Here is a 20,294-nt window from a genome sequence, read left to right as displayed (position 1 = left end):
CTGCACACGCTGACTGAGAGGAGCGATTTGATTGGTCCGCGCTCATATCGAGTCTCAGGCGATTGGGTGATAAACATGCCAGTCAAAACCCATAGCCGTCAAGTTTGTCTGTCAATGTTTGGTGCAAAATTCCCCCCTAGCAACCGTCACCGGTTGGTACACGGTCATGGAGCCACTACAGAGAGTCTTTGGCCAGGATCCGCTTTCATGGCCTTAAACTGAAGAGCTTTTGAAAATGAAAAGACGAATGGATTAACGAATTCTGGCACTGTATTTGTGAAGTACAAAGCATTTTTTGTATGTATGTATGTATGTATGTATGTATGTATGTATTATTATCATTTTTTTTTGAAAAAGTAAAAAAAGTCATAATAATAATATATTATTTGTGATCGCATTAATAATAATAAAAAATTATAATAATTATTATTATTATTTTATATTTTAAATACTTATTTAGATTACATATATTTTCAAATTATGTATTAGTTAATTATTTTTTATTAATTTTAATAATTTTAATATTTTACCAATTTGTCTTATTTGTCAATGTTGTGAGATTTTATAAACATTCTAATTTATCTTTACAGCCTTTGTTATCCAGAAACAAAAACATTTTCAAAGGTTTATTTATTTATTTATTTTTCTCCCCCTTAAACCGATTTCTGTGATATAAAATGAATTTGCTGCTTTCTGGTTCCAATGGATAAAGTGATGTGCATGTGTAGCTGTTAGAGGCAGTCTAATAAATGCATTAAAATGCGTTAGTACTTGGATAATACATTTAGTAAATAAATACATAAATAAATACTCGGTTTTCCTCGAAATATATTGCTATTATTTCTCTCAATAAGGTCTTTGAGTTCATATTAATTTACCGATGCGTTTGGCTCCTCCTATCGGACACCACGCGCAGTTCACTCAACATGGCGGCAACCCATTCAAGTTCACATTTAGCGACAACAACGAACGGTATATGATATTACCTATATTTACCATGAGCTCGATATCTTGTCGTCTAAAAGTCTAGATGCTGTTAGACGAACTATAATGTGCAGTGTCAGTTAAAGCATCTCTAAGGGATGTTGCTCATTGTAAATGGCAATTGTAACTTTTGAGTTAACATTATATCATTTCTGCTCTACAGTTTGCTGTATTAATAACTTTAATGTCAGATATTACCAACAGTTATCCGGCACATTTCTAAGAATTACCTTTCAGACTACCTCTGTATTTTTAAACTAATATCCAAAAGCTATTGTATTATGGCCTTTTATAAGTGTTAAGTTCTAGATAAAAATTGTGCTCAATGTGCTCAATGGTTATCATATTAATATACATATTTACAAATTAAAGGCACTCCAAGGTACTATACATTTTAACATTTCTTGGCACAGCAATGATCAAATGTCAATCAAAAATGCATTGTTTCTTTATAAGCAGCACTACTTATTTTGTAAAGACACAGGTACTATTTTCAGTTGAACTTTCACCTTTACTCCTTCAATCTGATGCGGGCCTGCAGTGTTCATTCTGTGCTGTTTTTTCTCTTTTAGGGTCGTGATGTCTAGACTGGCGGTTGTGTGCGGCGGTTCGCGTGGCATTGGGCGAGCAGTTTCTCAGCTGTTAGCACAGAGGGGTCATAGGGTTGTGGTATTGTCTAGGAATAAAGAGGCTGCACAGGTCACAGCTGTATCTCTCCCTGGAGGTGAATCAGTCTGAGATACTTTGCATTGGTTCGCTGATGTAAACTCTAACACATTGATTTGACGATGCAGACATCATACACTTCAGGCCTTTATTTTTTAGCTAAATTTGAGTTTTGCATATAGAATTTGTCTATTCAACAGCACAAACAAATCATTTTTGTTTCCAGGTTGGGCAATGAATGCAAGTCTTAAGTTTAAATTGTTTTAAAATATATGTTATAATTCTGGAGTATATATTTTATTTCAGAAAACCACTTGTGTCTAAGCTGTGATGTCTCTAAAGAAGAAGACATTCAGAGAGCATTTGAGACCATCAGTAAGACCTGTGGCCCTGTGGGATACCTGGTTAACGCCGCTGGCATCAACAGGTCAGGCCGTGATGCAGAAAATGTGATATTGAATAAATATATATCAGACAGAGACCATGTCAAAAACAGCAGATTTTGATATTATAAATACAATTTAAAAAACTACTGCATTCTAATATATATTGAATGTGTGTTTATCTTAAAGAGATGCATTGTTATTGAGGAGTAAATCTGAAGACATGCTCTCTGTTCTTCACACCAACCTGCTGGGGTCAATGCTGACCTGCAGAGGCGCTCTACGGAGCATGCTCAGTCATGGAGGAGCTATTGTCAACATAGGTGGGTCTCATTTCTGTATGTCCCACTACCTTATGAACTCCTTGTATATTACTTCAATACAGTGTCAAGGAGTTCAAGCTGTAGAAAAGTCTCCCTGAATCAGCAGCTGGGCAGATTGGGTTCATTTAATCACCACTAGATGGCGCAGAAGCTTCAGATTTTCAAGCTTCAGATGTCAAACTTGTATTGCTCATTTTATGATATGCATATTACAATATTGGATATATGGAGATTATACGAGGCGGAAAAACACATTTTAGTTTTATTAAGAGGCCCAAACTGAGCAAAAGATGCCATTTGGTGCACTTGCTGAGAATTACTGTATGTGAAAAAGAAAAAAAAAAATATATAATTCTGATAGCCTAGAATGTAAATATACAACATATGTGACCCTGGACCACAAAAGCAGTCATAAGTAGCATGGGTTATATTTGCAGCAATAGCCAGAAATACATCGTATCGGTCAAAATTTTTCTTTTATGCCAAAAATCATTGGGTTATTAAGTAAAGATCATGTTCCATGAAAATATTTAGCAAATTTTCTTACCATAAGTATATCAAAACTTAATTTTTGTTTAGTAATGCGCATTGCTAAGAACTTCCCATTTCAATAAAAAAATTTTTTTACCCTGGTTTTGTGGTCCATGGTCACATATAATGTTAAAACATATAGAGAGATGGACAAATACACATTCCTCAAAAGCCTGATGTATCTTATTTAATACTTACATTTTCATAAAAAAAAAAATACAATAAAAATAAACTGTGGATAATTAAGTTGCTTCAGTCCAATATGTGTTTCTCTTGAAATATTTCTAACAATATAGTAATAACAATAAAATAATTTATTCTTATGTTTACTTCCAAAAAATCATTTAAGGTTTAAAAAAGACACTAAAGAGAATTTAGGCCTTAGAAATTTGCGTCTCAAATATGATACAGTAGGTTTAATCATGTTTCCTCAGGCTCTGTGGTGGGTGTGAAGGGTAACTCTGGTCAGTGTGTGTACAGTGCCAGTAAAGCCGGACTGGAAGGATTCACACGCTCACTGGCGAAGGAAGTTGCTACCCGGAATATACGAGTGAACTTAGTGGCTCCAGGTTTTGTCCCCTCTTTTTCTTCTATTACTTCTTTTGCCTTTTAATCTGTATATTAGCAGCCATCGGTGTAACACTGAAAATTCTTTTCACTCGCCCCTCTCAGGATTCATTCGGACGGACATGACGGCAGGGCTGGAGAAGGAAGACGCGGTGAGAAGGATTCCACTGGGCCGTTTTGGGGAACCTGCAGAGGTGGCCCACGCTGTCCTTTTCCTCCTGGAGTCTCCTTATATCACAGGACAGCTTCTGCTCGTGGATGGAGGACTACAGCTGACACTGTGAGGATTTCTGCCAGCAAAGCATGCGAGCCAACTGCATACTTTTGTTATGCTGATAATGTCAGATCTTGATATTGTTAATCAGCTCCTCATCACTCTGTGGAGTCACACATACAGTATCGTTGTGTAAGAGCTGGATTGGATTAAGGTTATTTTTAGTTCACTGGAGTTTTTGGGTTATGGCTCATGCTCCATACTTAGGATGACACGGGTCACGGGTCAACATGTGGAGGATATGACTCGCTTTGTGATGTCATTTCAGCATTTAAATAAGCTGTGCTGCATTACACTTACAGAACCCCTAACTCATAAAAAATATTTATTAATTTAAAATGTATTAAATCCTGGCCTTTTCACCATCATAAAAATACAGATTACCAAGAAATCTAAGTCTGCTCCGAGAGATGTTTTTGCCAACAGCAACTGGACTCAACCCAGACTCAATTTCAGAGACGTTTATTTATTGTACTATTCATAAACCAGAAGAGAATAAGGAGAACAGTCTGTATTACAGGCACAGGTTGGCTTGGAGAACAGAAAATATTGCAAAGTAAGAACCTCCTAAAATCCGTCTATGTGTAGAATAAACAGCTGTGCAAGAAAAAAAAAAACATATGCAAATCACAGGCTTACATGTGTATATTGTTATGCTATATTATTTTGTATATACGTTGCAGAGGTGTGTTAGATGATGGCTAAACTATTTGAACTGAGTATTTGATACTCGACTGATCAAAGCTAATATCATTACGAATGCATTACAGAGAAAGGAATATGTGTGAGTTACTTCAAAAGCCAATGAAATAAAAAAAAACAGTATCGCATTTTTGCACGTTTCTGTAACTCCAAACCTGAAAACTTGAAGCCTACCTGTCAAAGCATTACCTCTATCTCATTCCATGCACCATCATCATTAAAATCAATAATACTCGTAGAAATCTCGCCTTGTTCCACAATCAGCCCATCCTTCACAAACATGCCTGCGTCAATTATGTTTCCTGTACTTCCATCATAGGCATTCCTCATTACTCTCACTCCCATAGAAACACAACAAACCTTCCAAACCTGTCAGTCAGCCAAAACGTACAAAAATCTCATCACTCATGTTAATGACATTTCAGTCTCCGCTTTTAATCTCTCCTAAAAAAAAAAGACAGGGTGGGAAAAGATCATTAAGGCCCGGCCTTGTGCGACATCTCTGGATTGGAGCCGAGATCCAGACGCAGCGTCTATGTATGGCAGTGTGCGTCTGATCAATATGCTGGATCTCAAGGGCCCTGAAGCTCCAGGGACGATGAAGTCCATGGAGTTTTAGGGGTGTCCATCTTTCCACAGCCCTGTTCCCTACATCCAGAGAACCAGCGCCCCCAACCACCCCAAAAAAGTCTGTGCTAGAGAGGGAGACATCCCCTCCAGCATTTCATAAATATAATCTAAGGCATTATAACTAAATACATAAAAAGTGTTACATGTTGGCACCGTAGTAACATGCACAGCTAGATGCGAGTTATTTGAATAGATTTTTTATTATTATTTTAATTTTAAAAATTAAATATTTCTCAGGCACTTGTGAAATCTAGAGATGAAAAACAAGGTGATCATCGGTATACTACCTCCTTCCTCAAAGCACATGCTGGTGTGTGTGTGTGTGTGTGTGTGTGTGTGTTAAGTGCGCCAGCGAACCATCAAGTCTGTTTACAAGCAGGATATGACCTCACTTAAGCACCCACATCACTTCCCCTCAGAAAACAACTGAAATAAAAGTAAAGCAAATGGTCCTCCTCAGGCGGAGAAGAAGTGATAATACCAAGAATCCAAATCTCGGAGGAAATGCTTAGCAGCTTCCTCCATTGCTATTCAAAGTCAATCGATCACTTTCTCATCCGACCCCAGCAAGAGGGTTTTGTTGGGAAATGGGTGGGGATTATTGAGTACGCTGGATCAAGGGATTGGGGTTCAAAGGTCAGATCCTCCATGCTAGTCTCTACAGGTCGTCACTTTCCACTAGGGTGCCGGGAAGAAGAGGACTGGAGTCTGGGAAGAAGGCTGCCTTCACGTCCAGACCCCGTTCTGTCAGAGCGGCGTAGCGGCTCGCTGATGGACGCACCTTCTTGGGCTTCGGGGTGTGAGTCTGCTGCCACTGGGCTGAGGGAAGGGAAGGAAAGGGCGAGGATGGACATGGTTTCTCACTTTAAAGAATTCACAGGATGTAATATTGATGTCTAGATAATGACTGTAGTTCCTCAATTATGAAAACATATGGAGACTTTCCTGTATAACTTGGAAAGTTTCATTTAGGGTTACACAATATACCAGAAAAAGTCAAATAACTATATTATAAAAATATATGTGTGTGTGTGTGTGTGTGCACGTGACACTGCACCACAAAACCAGTCTTATGTGTCAGGTTTTTTTTTTAAATAAATAAGCTTTCCATTGATGTATGGTTTATTAGGATCGGACCATATTTGTCTGAGATACAATTATTTGAAAATCTGCAATATGAGGGTGCAAAAAAAATCTAAATACTGAGAAAATCACCTTTAAAGTTGTCCAGATGAATCTTAGCAATGCACATTACTAATCAAAAATTAAGCTGTGATATATTTACAATAGGAAATGTACAAAATATCTATCTGTACTTAATATCCTAATAATTTTTGGCATAAAAGAAAAATCTATAATTTTGACCCATACAATGTTTTTTTTTTTGGCTATTGCTACAAATACACCCCAGCAACTTAAGACTGGTTTTGTGGTCCAGGGTCTCTCACACACACACACACACACACACACATATATATATAAGGGTTGATAAATAAAAAAGGTGAATTCAAATAATTCCATTGTAATAACAATAATTTACGCATAATTATATGCAAGTAACCCTTAGCCGATCATACTCCTAAACATATAGTAAGTACATGTGATTAAATTACATTGTAACAGTGAAACCTTTTACATTTAGTTTACCTTTGGCATCTTCATTTGCCATCAGCTCATTTAAATGTAATATTTAAAACTATTTATATATTAACACTGTAACATGTAATCTTCAACAAATATCAAAATGAATGATTTATTTTCATACAAAACATTATGACACTATGACGCCTAAATTCACTTGTAGCATTTAAACATAATTTTAGTGTTTAATTTTTTATATATTTTAAGACTACAGTATGGATCTTTTAAAAAATATTTAGCTTTTATTAAACAATCACTGACTTACTGGTATCAACCAGAGTGTGTATATTGGAAAATCAATTTAATATCAATTTTGAGGTGTCAAAGCTGATATTGTACCAAAAGCCACCAAATGTTAGCGTTGAGAAAACTCTAGTTCCGATTCATTCCAGACAGGATGTGTTAAGTTTTAATCATTTTATGACAGAGATTTAAACTACTTTCATACGACTCCAGTACACAGGCCGCCAGTCCATTGTTGCTTTAACCTTAGGTAAAGCATCCGTATTGTTAACCCTGTTGTTGATGGCAAACACACAGCACTGGCTGATGGGATAGCTATGGGAACAACTCTGGGCAGAGGAAGGGAGTGTGCTTTTATTGGACAGATTAAATAGGGTTTTGTTCTTAGTCTGAAGCAATTTATGAAAGCACATTGATCAGATAAACCGCTCCAACTGCTTAGTCTGTATTTAGTGTACTTTGGTCTTTTACCAATCATAACTCAGCATTGTTGCATGCATTCTTAAGATCCCTTTCCGCGGTGTGTTTGACTAACCGTGTACGTCGAGACGTGCCGTACTGGAGATGATGCCAGCTTCGTTCTTAGCTGAAACTGTGTACCAGCCTGCGTCTTCCTTCAGAGCCGGCTGGATGATCATACAGAGGTAACCGAAGTTGTCCTGGTGCATGCTGGGAAATAGAATTGAACATCAGAATGAGAAAGTAGCAACAAAGCATTTGAATGATATGCCAGGATTGTTTATTTAGGCTGCACAGCCATATTACTTTGCTTTGAATCCTTATGAGCAAACCGTGTCCACAAACAATGACTGGAGACTTTACAGCTTGTGAGTAACTGCTCTCGTCTCTCTGAGGTGGTGCAGACAGTAGCGCCTGTGGTGAGGTTACTGTGTGTGTATGTGTCTTTTACAAGGGTCTTTTTATCAGTATACACACATGTAGGCACTTTAAATACCAGCCTTCTAACAGCTGCCATATACAGGCTAGTAGTGCACAGTGAGTTTTTAAATGCATCTACAGAGTAAATAGTGTTTAACGTGATAAAATACAATATGCTATAAAATAAAAGTAGTGCTTTAGCTAAACTGTAGTTTGGAATGGCTGTAGGAGGGCTTTGATTTGCCCAAGGTCTCCTACAGTACCTTATCCTGTCTGTGTTATGAGTGAAGGACTCGTTCTCTTTCTTCCAGAAGATCTGTGGGAACGGGACTCCAGACACACGGCACTCCAGACGCACTGGGTGACCCTCAGCCACACTTGTGTTCTGGAGTTTCTCAATGAAACACGGAGCTTTATGCATCTCTTTGGCTAAAACAAAAGAAAAGAAAATGAACAAGATAAAAAAAAAAGAATAAATAACAAATCTAAACTATTACGTATTGATGTAAACAAATATATTTAAAATATAACTTGTGAAAGAATATACGTTTGAAAATATAAGCATTGATGATTAAAGAAGTGTTTCTTAAGCAGCAAATCAGCATTTTAGAGTGATTTCTGAAGGATCCTGTGACACTGAAGACTGGAGAAATGGCTGCTGAAAAATGCAACTTTTCCACAGGAATAAATTACATTAAAAAGTTATTTTAAATTGTAATAATATTTCACAACATGACTGATTTCTTACTGTATTTTTGATCAAACAAATGCAGCCTAGGTAAACATAAAATACTTTTAAATAATCTTATCAACCCCAACCTTTTCTTCACTAATGTACATTTTATTAGATTTTTTTCACCAGAATGGCATGCATCTCGTTATTTTTATTTACATTTTATTATAATTTACAATACAATCTTAGTACAGTGTCTTCCATTACTAGTTGTACTCTATGGTTGAGCAGATGATGAGAATGATTGTGTACCTGCAACAATGAGCTCTAGGTTGAATGAGTTCTGTCCTGCTCTGTTGCTGGCGATGCACGTGTAAACTCCTGCATCTCTGCTAGTGACAGGCTCGATGACCAATGAGTGAACCCCGTTCTCCCTCACCAGCATCTTGTGGGAGGAGTCTGGACGGATGGTCTGGCCATTCAGCTGCCAGATGAGGTCAGGGGTTGGCAGGCCACTTACCTATGTTTGAAAGACAAAGTCAATCAACTGTTTTCAGCTAAATCTGTTCTTTCCCACTCTTCTATAAAATGTAAATTATGGTGCAATTGCCTCTTTTAAAGGATTTGCAACCCTAATACTAGTGCTTATATCTGGTGGCTGTATGCGTGCGGTTCTCATGGGAAATCAGTCTGTGCACAATGCCTCAGCTCTTTTTCAACAACTCTCACATTCCTGAGAAACACAACACCTGCTCCACCCGAAGGTGTGTCAGCAACAGACCACCAGTCAATGCGTTTATATTGGTTTATGAATGTGTGCATGTGTTTGTGTGTTTATGCATGGGGCCGAGAGGGACTGAGATGCTCGTTTGTCCATCTGCATTTGTTGTGATGTTCCTAAGAACATTCATGACGTTTGTGAACGCACTGCTCAAGTGCCGCTCCCCTGGGTGTGCATATTCCCAGTGTGATGCTTACAATGTCCATCACCCATCTCACTACACCCAACTTGAGTGTGTTCATGACTCACATTGAAAGAACAGACTGTTTAAGTGAAAAAGCAGAGAACTTGAACTGGGAAAAAAGGCCCTTTGATTTTAGACCTCCTGAACTGCATCTAGGGACATTTGTGGCCTGGAAAGTTTGGAAAGCCTCAAAGCCAGAAGAAATAAATCGGTTCTATAAATACCATTGACATTAAGGGCGCTGTGCATGAGTGCATTATTAATCAGGGTATTTTTATAGCGTGTGAATCCCTCTATGTCACAGCGAGCCTTTATTCTGATATACACAGATCACAGCCAGACATGGGAAAGAAACAGAATGTAAAACAACAACCTGAGAGAGAGAGAGAGAGAGAGAGAGAGAGAAAAGAGAGAGGGGACAGATAAAAAGATAACAGGTAGAATAAATCAGAACTGTGAGGAAAAAATTAATTAAAAACAATGAAGTAACAAGAAAAAAAGAGAGACTGAGAGAAACCAAAAGATATTTTCCACAAACAAGGACTGAAATAATTTCAAATTGAAGTTTGTTTTCCTAATGTTCACTGAAAAAGCCTTGATTGTTGATTTTCAAACTGAGTGGCTAAATATTATATGTATAGTTATAGTTCCTTGAGATAGGTAGATGGATGGACAGACAGATGACAACGTTCTAAAACAAAAATATGAAAGGGTGGTGTGGGTGTCATGAGAAACGCGGCAAATGAAGGGAAACAAAGAAAAATGGGTCAAACAAAACAGCGGAAGAGACAGAGGGAGGAACAGAGGATAGAGAGGACAGTCTTCAGAGACAGCGGTAAGCCAATGGAAACATATCGGACAGAAGGATGAAAACTCGATATGAGAAAGAGAGAGAAACCGGAGGATAATTCCAGCTTTTCACTCAAGTCCATTTATCATTTTAGAAGTGATGAAACACCAACTTCAAGATTCCTTTTCTTCACAATGCAGAGGGAGAAAACTCTTCCCATAAATCACACAAAGGATTGTTTCATCTAGCCTCTGAAATGCTCATGCATTTATTTACATATTAAAGGGACATTGTCATTACGAAACCGAGAGAAATGAACCAAGAGAAAACATTACCGTCTACAGTCGCGAGAGGGCGCTCTATGCTGCTCATTGCTCCTGTAGCGCCCTCTCGCGGCTGGAGATGGTAATGTTTTCTCTTTGTTCTTGGTTCTAAACAAATGCGACTTATAGTACAGTGCGACTTATAGTCCGAAAAATACGGTAACCATGTATTAAGTGTTATGTACAGTGAGATGTACAGTCAGCATGGTCACACATTTTAAGGCAGTGCTTGTGCGGTCACCTTGCAGTCCATGCGGCAGAGTTTACCCTCCTGCACAATAAGGTCACCGGGGGCCTGCAGAAAATGAGGGCGGAAGTGACGTTCCTGAATATTCTCATTCTCATCACCGCTGTCTCTGGACCTTGAGCGTGGTCTGGGGAAGAAAAAACGAAACGAAAAAAGTCAACTATGTTCACGTTTTCATTGTGAACAATGAAATGTAAAAATTATAATTATAATAATAAAAAACATGGTTGACTAATGTTTTTTGGTAAATAAATTATTTTGCTTCAATGAATTTAATATCAATTAACAGATTGTCAAAATAATGACATTTTATACCATTTTTAAATATTCAATAGGGTAAAGATAGGATTGGATAAAAATCACTATTTTAAGGTAAAAGGTATTATCTAACAGCACAGCAGGTGACATTTTAAAAATCATAAAAATGTGCCTGTAATATATGTATTATATTTTATTTTCTTAAATATTTTTTTAATGAAGAGCTTACTTTGTGCAGGAAATCATATCTAGTTTTTACAACTAATGATAGGTTGGCACACAGCTTTGAATTCAGAGACTATTGACACTGTCAATCAAACATAATAAAACCTCAAAGACCTGAATGGCCAGATATATTATATCTAATCCAGAGGAAACCCCACCCGTTCAAAAAGATTCATATATTCTATTCTGCACAAAAGACATCTTAACATGGTCCTTGCATCATTGTCCAGAATCCACAGTTGTTTTGTTTTTTTTACATGGGACACACCCTCTATTAGTGCTAGTCCCACAGAGCAAACCTGATCCTGGATCTACTGTTTAGAAACAGAAACTGCTTATATACCTGCGGATGTGTCCAGGTGTGGAGCGCTGACTTCTCCCCCTTTGGTTCACAGCCTGGACCATCATCCTTCCAGTACAGCTCACTCTCCCCTAAAACAAAAAGACAAGACAAAGAGAGCAACATTTGAGTTAAGAAACTGACCGTTTATGCTTTTCTTAGCGATAATAAGAAGAAAGAATATTGACATGCATGACACATAACTAAGTATACATGCATTGTGCATGCATTGTGATCAATTTTAAGATGGAATGTATCTGAATGTGTATGAACTTCTTGATCTTCCAAAGGCTGTAGATTTTTTCTTGCTTCTGGTCAGTCACTTCCGCCTGACTACCAATGTTTATCCGTCTCCACCAAAACACTGCTCATGCTGACTAGCCACTTGAGAAAGTGTGTACTGTATATGTGTACGTGAATGTGAGAAAGAAAAAAAAACAATCAAAAGAGATCAAACTCAGATAAAAGGTATTATATATTTTTCATAGCTAACATGTAAACACAAAATTATCACCTTATGAAATTTGGCTGTATGGCTTGTCTCCAATTTTTTGAGACATTCATGTTCTACTAGGGAATGTTGTGTTGCATGTGTGAAAATACAGAGAATTGATCTTTTTGATTGCATTGTTAGCATCTGCAATTAAAACTATATAATAAACACATACACACACACACACAAATCTCATCTCACCGCCGGGTTGCCTGCCATCACGGTGTAGTTCCCGTCATCATCTAGCGAGGCAGCCGCTGTGTGCAGGGAACATGTGCCGTCTGGATCACGACTGATACGGTAGTGTTCACTGCGCTTTGAGATCTGCTTTCCGTCTTTAAACCAGTACACCTTCAAAACACACACACATATATATACATGGTTATGCAACACTCCAGAGCTTGTACCATTGATTCTTTTTTCTCCCTCTTCTTCATCACTTCTGTTATTAAGTCTGCTGTCATCACACAGTCATTACTGTGGTCTCATGGTAAGTTAGAGAGAGACACAATGAAAGCGAGACGGCCATATATGGCTGGAATTTTAGAAGTGAAGCAGAGCAGAGCTTCTGATGAAACCAGCCCACAGATGATAAACCACCATTCCCATCATCCCAGTCACCTCTCTAACAAAACAACTAAATAACCTCCATGCTGTGAGCCACTACTGTATGTCCAACAATATGCAGTATAAATAGACTCAAATAAAAATATTATAAATAAATAAAAAACGAACTGGTGTTTAACAGCTGATAAAAGCATCACAATAATTCACAAGTGATACACACATTAAGTTCATCGGTTAATGTATCGTGAAAAGCTGTGTGTTTGTAAGAAACAAATCTATCGAGGCGTTTTAACTTTAAACCATAGTCCATAATCCAGAATAACACTTGCTCCAGAGAAAAAGCTCATCCCCTCTTCCCTTCTTAAATCCAGATCCATGCAACATTCTTATTAAGAACCAATTTGGACTGTTCTCACTTGTAAATTGTGCAAGATCTGTGCATACAGTATTGTTCAAAATAATAGCAGTACAATGTGACTAACCAGAATAATCAAGGTTTTTAGTATATTTTTTATTGCTACGTGGCAAACAAGTTACCAGTAGGTTCAGTAGATTGTCAGAAAACAAACAAGACCCAGCATTCATGATATGCACGCTCTTAAGGCTGTGCAATTGGGCAATTAGTTGAAAGGGGTGTGTTCAAAAAAATAGCAGTGTCTACCTTTGACTGTACAAACTCAAAACTATTTTGTACAAACATTTTTTTTTCTGGGATTTAGCAATCCTGTGAATCACTAAACTAATATTTAGTTGTATGACCACAGTTTTTTAAAACTGCTTGACATCTGTGTGGCATGGAGTCAACCAACTTGTGGCACCTCTCAGCTGTTATTCCACTCCATGATTCTTTAACAACATTCCACAATTCATTCACATTTCTTGGTTTTGCTTCAGAAACAGCATTTTTGATATCACCCCACAAGTTCTCAATTGGATTAAGGTCTGGAGATTGGGCTGGCCACTCCATAACATTAATTTTGTTGGTTTGGAACCAAGACTTTGCCCGTTTACTAGTGTGTTTTGGGTCATTGTCTTGTTGAAACAACCATTTCAAGGGCATGTCCTCTTCAGCATAGGGCAACATGACCTCTTCAAGTATTTTAACATATGCAAACTGATCCATGATCCCTGGTATGCGATAAATAGGCCCCACACCATAGTAGGAGAAACATGCCCATATCATGATGCTTGCACCTCCATGCTTCACTGTCTTCACTGTGTACTGTGGCTTGAATTCAGAGTTTGGGGGTCGTCTCACAAACTGCCTGTGGCCCTTGGACCCAAAAAGAACAATTTTACTCTCATCAGTCCACAAAATGTTCCTCCATTTCTCTTTAGGCCAGTAGATGTGTTCTTTGGCAAATTGTAACCTCTTCTGCACATGCCTTTTTTTTAACAGAGGGACTTTGCGGGGGATTCTTGAAAATAGATTAGCTTCACACAGACGTCTTCTAACTGTCACAGTACTTACAGGTAACTCCAGACTGCCTTTGATCATCCTGGAGGTAATCATTGGCTGAGCCTTTGCCATTCTGGTTATTCTTCTATCCATTTTGATGGTTGTCTTCCGTTTTCTTCCACGTCTCTTTGGTTTTGCTCTCCATTTTAAGGCATTGGAGATCATTTTAGCTGAACAGCCTATCATTTTTTGCACCTCTTTATAGGTTTTCCCCTCTCTAATCAACTTTTTAATCAAAGTACGCTGTTCTTCTGAACAATGTCTTGAACGACCCATTTTCCTCAGCTTTCAAATGCTTGTTCAACAAGTGTTGGCTTCATCCTTAAATAGGGGCCACCTGATTCACACCTGTTTCTTCACAAAATTGATGACCTCAGTGATTGAATGCCACACTGCTATTTTTTTGAACACACCCCTTTCAACTAATTCAACTAATTGCCCAATTGCACAGCCTTAAGAGCGTGCATGTCATGAATGCTGGGTCTCATTTGTTTTCTGAGAATCTGCTGAACCTACTGGTAACTTGTTTGCCACGTAGCAATAAAAAAATATACGAAAAACCTTGATTATTCTGGTTAGTCACATTGTACTGCTATTATTTTGAACAATACTGTATATCTCTTTCCTGATTCAGAAAAGACAACTTTTTCTTTGGAGAAAGCATTATTCTAGATAGAGGACTTGGGTTTTAGTTGGATGCAATCATTTACACTTAAAAAAAAAATCTTGAATTTGATGAATTTATTACAAACATGCAGCTTTTCGGCTTCACAAGATGTTAATTGATTGAGTTGTGTGGATTATTGTGATGTTTTTATCAGCTGCTCAATCTGACGGCACCCATTCACTGCAGAGGATCCGTTGGTGACCAAGAAATCTAAATGTAAATTTCTTCAGATCTGTTCTAATGAAGAAACAAACGCATGCACATCTTGGATAGTCTAAGGGTAACTACATTTTCTTTTTTAAATAAGTTTTCTACCTGCTGAGATTATAGTCATAAACACAAAATTAGCATTTTCATGGAAGTCATTGACAAGGATCTGATTACAAGCAACAAGAACGTAAACATGTCAAGAGAGTTAGACTGCATGGGTGATGACCTCTCACCTTTGGCTTTGGGTCTCCAATCACCTTGCAGCTAAAGGTCACAGGCATTCCTTCGAAGACTTTGTAATGCTTGAGCTTCTGATCGAAGAACGGTGCGACCTCTCCGGGACTGTCTTCATCATGCTGAACGTCATCGTCAGATTCCTCCACAGGCGAGCGCTCCAGACGGAACTCGATCTCGCTGATCAACCGCTGCTCGAAGCTGGACACTTTATACTCCTGTCACACAAACAAACACAAAGACTTGAACTTACGCCCTTCTCCTCAACTTACTAACTCATTCAATCACTCATTTTATTCATTCAGGCACACATCCTCTCATCACGGTGTCCTATAATCTATTCAGTCCTGTATCCAAGTCTTATTGCCCTTTCATCTGGTCTGTTTCTAGTCTTCTGTTTCTTTTTATTTCACTCTGCAGGCAGAAGGAACATCTGGAGAAAAGTGTGTGCTGATGACACATCACAACAGTAATTGCAGGTTTAAGACACAGCTGCAGCAAGAAAAACACACACACACACACACACACACACACCATCATAGCTACATATGTAGACAACGAACGCACCCTCTCCATCTTGTTCTCTTGCACGTCCAGCCACATCCTCCCAAAAACACACACACATGCACATATCCTATGCAAACACACACACAGACAACCGCTATTTGCCCAAGGATGTGTGTGGAAAGCTAAGCACACTTGAAATTTATGGCACAACATTAACAGCATATCCACTTCCCACAGTTCAGAGGAAGAGAAGCATGTGCATTTTAGTGTCTCCACTCGAGGGCAGGAAATGTGTGAAGCAGACGCATGCGGTCTCTGATCAGTTAGCAATAACAAGACACATGATGTTAGGCACCCAGCACTGTTCTTTCACATTTTTATTGCTCATATGATATTGTTTGGCCGTAATGGTGGCCAAATGTTTTTGTATAATGATCGCTAAACTGCATAATCGACTGCTGTCCAAGGGAAATTACTGTATTATTTTTATACTATGCAGAAATAGTTTTACTTTTTCTTCTTACATAAAATAAATTCGAATCACATTCTATTTCATGTCCGTTTAACCTTCTGTAAAGTATCTGTGTAATAAGTGGGGAAATGTGCAGTCAGTCATTATCACAAAATAAACCCCTTCATCGTCATCAGAAATTTTATACAACGGCTAAAATACAATGAAGGATGATGTGAATAACAGATTTCATTATAAAATAAATAGCGGTGATCATATATCTAACATATGTTTGAAGTCAGTTATAATTTTATTTTTATTTTTGCAGTTTTTTTTTTTTTTTGTATTAACAGACTCGATTTATTTGATCAAAAAATAAAGTAAAACAGCAATATTCTGGACTATTATTATAATTTAAAATACAAATATTATAAAAAATATAATTTATTCCTGTGATGGCAAAGCTGACTTTTAGGCAGCCATTACTCCTGACTTCTATGTTACATGATCCTTTCGAATTTGGTGCAAAAGAAACATTTGTTAATAGAGTTTTGGTTCAATACAAACACTGAATACACTGCTTATTTGATCAGTGAGATCGCAGTGTAAATCTCTGTATATGATGATTTACGCGGAGAGTCCAATATTAATCAATTGCTGTCAAGGACTTAATCAAAACACAAATATTCCATAAACAGAGACACAGAAGAAAACACAAGTGGATACAGTAAACACACCATCACAAACAGTAGGGACTGGCCAAAACATGAGGGTGACCACACACGGAGGGGGTGAGAGAATTAAACAACTGGGGGTGGTCTCGTGAGGTAACGAAAAGGGAAATACAGCGGTGAGGCAGACTGAGAGCAGAGTGAAATACAAGGAGGACAGACAGGCCGCTGCTTGATGTTTGTAATAGACGGGAAGAGTATGAATAACCTTTTGAGGGACAGACTCTGAGTCAGCTGAGCTGCCTTCCTGTAGAGAGATCAGAAAACAGGCAGAGGGGTTGAGGATGATGTCACATCCTGCGTGGATTACACACCTATTGCACCAAAGTGCACAATCACACACATTACTGTCAATGTGTGTCTGTGTTGGGCTGCTAATCCTGCTTTTATGAACTTACCTGCTCACACACCTCCAAAATGCCTCGCTGACACGCTCTCCTTGCCAAAATGACATCACTTTAAAATGTACCCGATGCATAAGCACATGCGGGAGCTCGCCGCTATTAGCCGAATTAAGATGCATTTACAAGCAAGCAGGCAAACCACAAACTACATCCAACAGCCTTGCCATACACTGGTAGTCAGTGGGAAAAGTGTGTGGAGCCATTTGTAATGAATGCATTTTTTTTTTTATAACCCATGTTTAAAAAAAAAACAGCCAATTACAAACAATTGCTTGGTTTACTGTGACACAATGGGGGTGTTGTGTAGGTGGGTTTGTGTGTTGGGTTTATACCTGTGTGACTGGCTCCTCCTCCACCTGCTGCGTGTTAAACACTGTGGCAGCATTGTCAGCACCCAGCAGTCTGCGGGCCATCTTCTCCTCATAGGTTAACCTCTGAAAGCAAGCAGGATTAATCTGTCAGAGCCTGGGTTAGTGTGTGAGAAAACACACACACTCACAAACGCGAAAGCATTGCGATTATTTGGTGGCCTGTACAAATGAATTCAAAGCTATTAGTCGTGCTGAACATGTGGTGGTTTTTGCTATGCACTGTGGGTTGATTTACAGGATTTCTGTAGTGATTGACCATTTCAGTTGGAGGAGCTGGTGGTGGAAGATCATTTTCTCCATTTACTAGCTGTATTTTATAAAAATAAAAAGTTACACTGAATACTGAAAAATAATTTTATATATATATTTGAACTAGCATGACATTTAACATAAGATTCAGCATCAAGTGTCACTGGTTCTTGTGTGTTATCTCTTCTTATGGCTTAGAGTTAGATGGACTACTTTTATGTTTGTTTTAGTACTGTCAAGTCGATTAATTGAAATTAATCGAATCCAAAATAAAAGTTTGTTTACTTAATATATGTGTGTGTACTGTGTATATTTAAATGTATCTACATGTATACATTTATGAAACACAAATATATATTATTTAAAAAAAACTTTTTATTTTGGTGTCGATTAATCGATTTTACAGCATTAGATTTTCTCTCCATTTTTGGAGATTGATCCATTCCCATCAATTTAGTAACTGTTAACTAAAAATATAAAAAATCATTGTAATAACTAAAAACTGATTTTTAAAAAATGTTTCACTAAATTACAAACTAAAAATGTACTTAAAATATAAAAATAACAGCTAATTCAAAATATTAATACATGCTGTAACAGTATAAAGAGAGTTCTAAAATAACATTGGCTCACATTTATTTCCATTGTATTGCTCGGAAAAGTTTTATTTTTCTTTTGCTTTCACTCCACGCATTTTAGAACAACATGAAGGTGAGTTATGACATTATTTATTACATTTGTTGAGGGGGGTGGACTATGCCTTTAAAAGAAAATTAATGACCAAATATTCACAAACTTGTTATTGGTTAGACTACATTACATTCAAGATTGTAACATTTGTAAGGCTAGTATGGTAGTACTATTAATGTACTATAATTATTTAGTAATGCAAACATAAGACCTCTCTCACACACACCTGCTGTCCATTGCTGAGTCTCTCCTCTTTGAAGCGTAGTTTTCTCTCCAGGTCTTGTATGACAGCATCTTTGGAGCCCTGGATATCTGAATCAGAGATGACGCGTTGTGTGCGGGGTGTAGACTTGCGTGGCAAAGCCCTGTTAAAACACAATCAGAAAATAATTGTATTAACTTTAAATCAACAGACAGCAGACTAAGCATTTCTCTAAGTACATAATCAGTAGCTGTTGACTTTCTAAACACAGAAACAAGTGTTAAACTGTTGCTAGTTGCTCGAATTATATTTCCCAGTCCATAAAACCTTCCCAGATAGAGGCTAGAATTAACACATATACACAAATGAACAGAACCACAGCTTTTAATACGAAAGTTGGCACTGACGAGAAGATAGTGGGACATATTTTTTGCATATACACTGGAAGGCAAAAATACATTTTGTTATCTGTTTGTGTGTGTTTTAAAATTCCACTGCGGTCTCTTATCTTTCCCCTCTGGCTCTGGAATGCCAGGAAGAGAGAGAGAGGCGAATGAACTAGTGGAAGATAATGAAGAAAATGGAGATGAAGAGGTGGATGATAGGAGCAGCAGCTTTGAAGACAAAAACTCTGGATGAGTGTTTTAAACTCAAGTTCAACAGAAAGACCATCTTCACTGAAGAACCCAATCATAAATTGTGAGCAACATCGTGCATCACATGTATGTTTATATGAAGGAGAGAGGGCCATAATTGTGAGATGTAACAGATTAAATACCTTTCAAATAAACAGTTTAAATAAACATTTTGTCATTGTTTACCCACCCATCTTGAATAAGACAATGTGAAACACTGTTCATTAATGAAAGTGTACTGCGACTAGAGGTTGTCTCTCCCCGTGTTATTTTAACATTATTTATAAACTATTATAGTATTTTTTAATATTCCGAATTGCTTTTATATTTTAGATTTACATTTTAGTAATTTTATTGTGTTATGTGCTTTTGATTTTATTTCAGTTTTAGTCATTTTAGTACTTAAACTACAAATTCTTAAATTACAAAAGGTAACTTTTTTATTTTAATATATTAAGTTTCAATAATAATACTGGTCTGTCAAGTTCCAAAATGACAATAAATAAGTCTTTAAAATCTCAAAATAATTTCTACCATATTCATCTAGTGCATTGTGATGCATACTGTACAATAATAAAAGTTTTTGGATCTTTTTGGAGCTTAATGGTCACTGGCTGTCTCCTAGCATTTTGGATATTCTGTAAAAACACAAATTCTCCTTTTGTGTACAACAGAATAAAGAATGTCATACAGGTTTAAAACAAAAGAGTGAGCAGATTATTTTTTTGTTATCCATTTAAAAACACTCATTCTCAACTAAACCTATGTGCTTTACATTTC

The 20,294-nt window shown here is 37.4% G+C and overlaps 2 protein-coding genes across 5 annotated transcripts in view; one reads left to right on the top strand and one right to left on the bottom strand.

Annotated features, from left to right (window-relative positions):
• Positions 1-876: 876 nt before the first annotated feature.
• On the top strand, positions 877-4,548 carry cbr4 (carbonyl reductase 4). 2 transcript variants are annotated; one of them, XM_026195125.1, is made up of 6 exons: positions 877-972; positions 1,557-1,708; positions 1,957-2,077; positions 2,223-2,356; positions 3,322-3,456; positions 3,560-4,548. In XM_026195125.1, the coding sequence occupies exons 1-6, from the start codon at positions 881-883 to the stop codon at positions 3,736-3,738; spliced, it is 813 nt and encodes a 270-aa protein (XP_026050910.1). In that variant the 5' UTR covers positions 877-880; the 3' UTR covers positions 3,739-4,548. The 2 variants fall into 2 exon arrangements, with proteins under 2 accessions (XP_026050910.1, XP_026050911.1); XM_026195126.1 differs by lacking the exon at positions 877-972 and adding an exon at positions 1,451-1,468.
• Positions 4,175-20,294, bottom strand: part of LOC113037743 (palladin-like) — a 75,923-nt gene continuing 59,803 nt past the window's right edge. For 2 of the 3 annotated variants that reach the window (XM_026195089.1, XM_026195091.1), the window contains 11 exons: positions 18,904-19,042; positions 17,700-17,801; positions 17,172-17,210; positions 15,274-15,492; positions 12,339-12,488; positions 11,648-11,736; positions 10,816-10,948; positions 8,809-9,016; positions 8,087-8,252; positions 7,480-7,613; positions 4,175-5,879 (listed from right to left, as the gene is read on the bottom strand). In XM_026195089.1, the coding sequence (XP_026050874.1) occupies positions 5,719-5,879; positions 7,480-7,613; positions 8,087-8,252; positions 8,809-9,016; positions 10,816-10,948; positions 11,648-11,736; positions 12,339-12,488; positions 15,274-15,492; positions 17,172-17,210; positions 17,700-17,801; positions 18,904-19,042 (1,540 nt within the window). In that variant the 3' untranslated portion in view covers positions 4,175-5,718. The remainder of the gene's footprint in view (positions 5,880-7,479; positions 7,614-8,086; positions 8,253-8,808; positions 9,017-10,815; positions 10,949-11,647; positions 11,737-12,338; positions 12,489-15,273; positions 15,493-17,171; positions 17,211-17,699; positions 17,802-18,903; positions 19,043-20,294) is intronic. The other variant, XM_026195090.1, reaches the window with a different exon arrangement.

This window comes from Carassius auratus, chromosome 20 (assembly GCF_003368295.1).
Source record: "Carassius auratus strain Wakin chromosome 20, ASM336829v1, whole genome shotgun sequence".
NCBI lineage: Eukaryota > Metazoa > Chordata > Actinopteri > Cypriniformes > Cyprinidae > Carassius > Carassius auratus.
Note: the sequence above shows the minus strand (reverse complement) of the source record. Positions and strands in the feature narration are given on the sequence as shown.

Coding starts and splice junctions, on each gene's coding strand:
- cbr4 (XM_026195125.1), top strand. CDS start 881: ATGCGTTTGGCTCCTCCTATCGGACACCACGCGCAGTTCACTCAACAT. Junction 2,078..2,222: donor AACGCCGCTGGCATCAACAG/GTCAGGCCGTGA, acceptor TTTATCTTAAAG/AGATGCATTGTTATTGAGGA. Junction 3,457..3,559: donor AGTGAACTTAGTGGCTCCAG/GTTTTGTCCCCT, acceptor CGCCCCTCTCAG/GATTCATTCGGACGGACATG.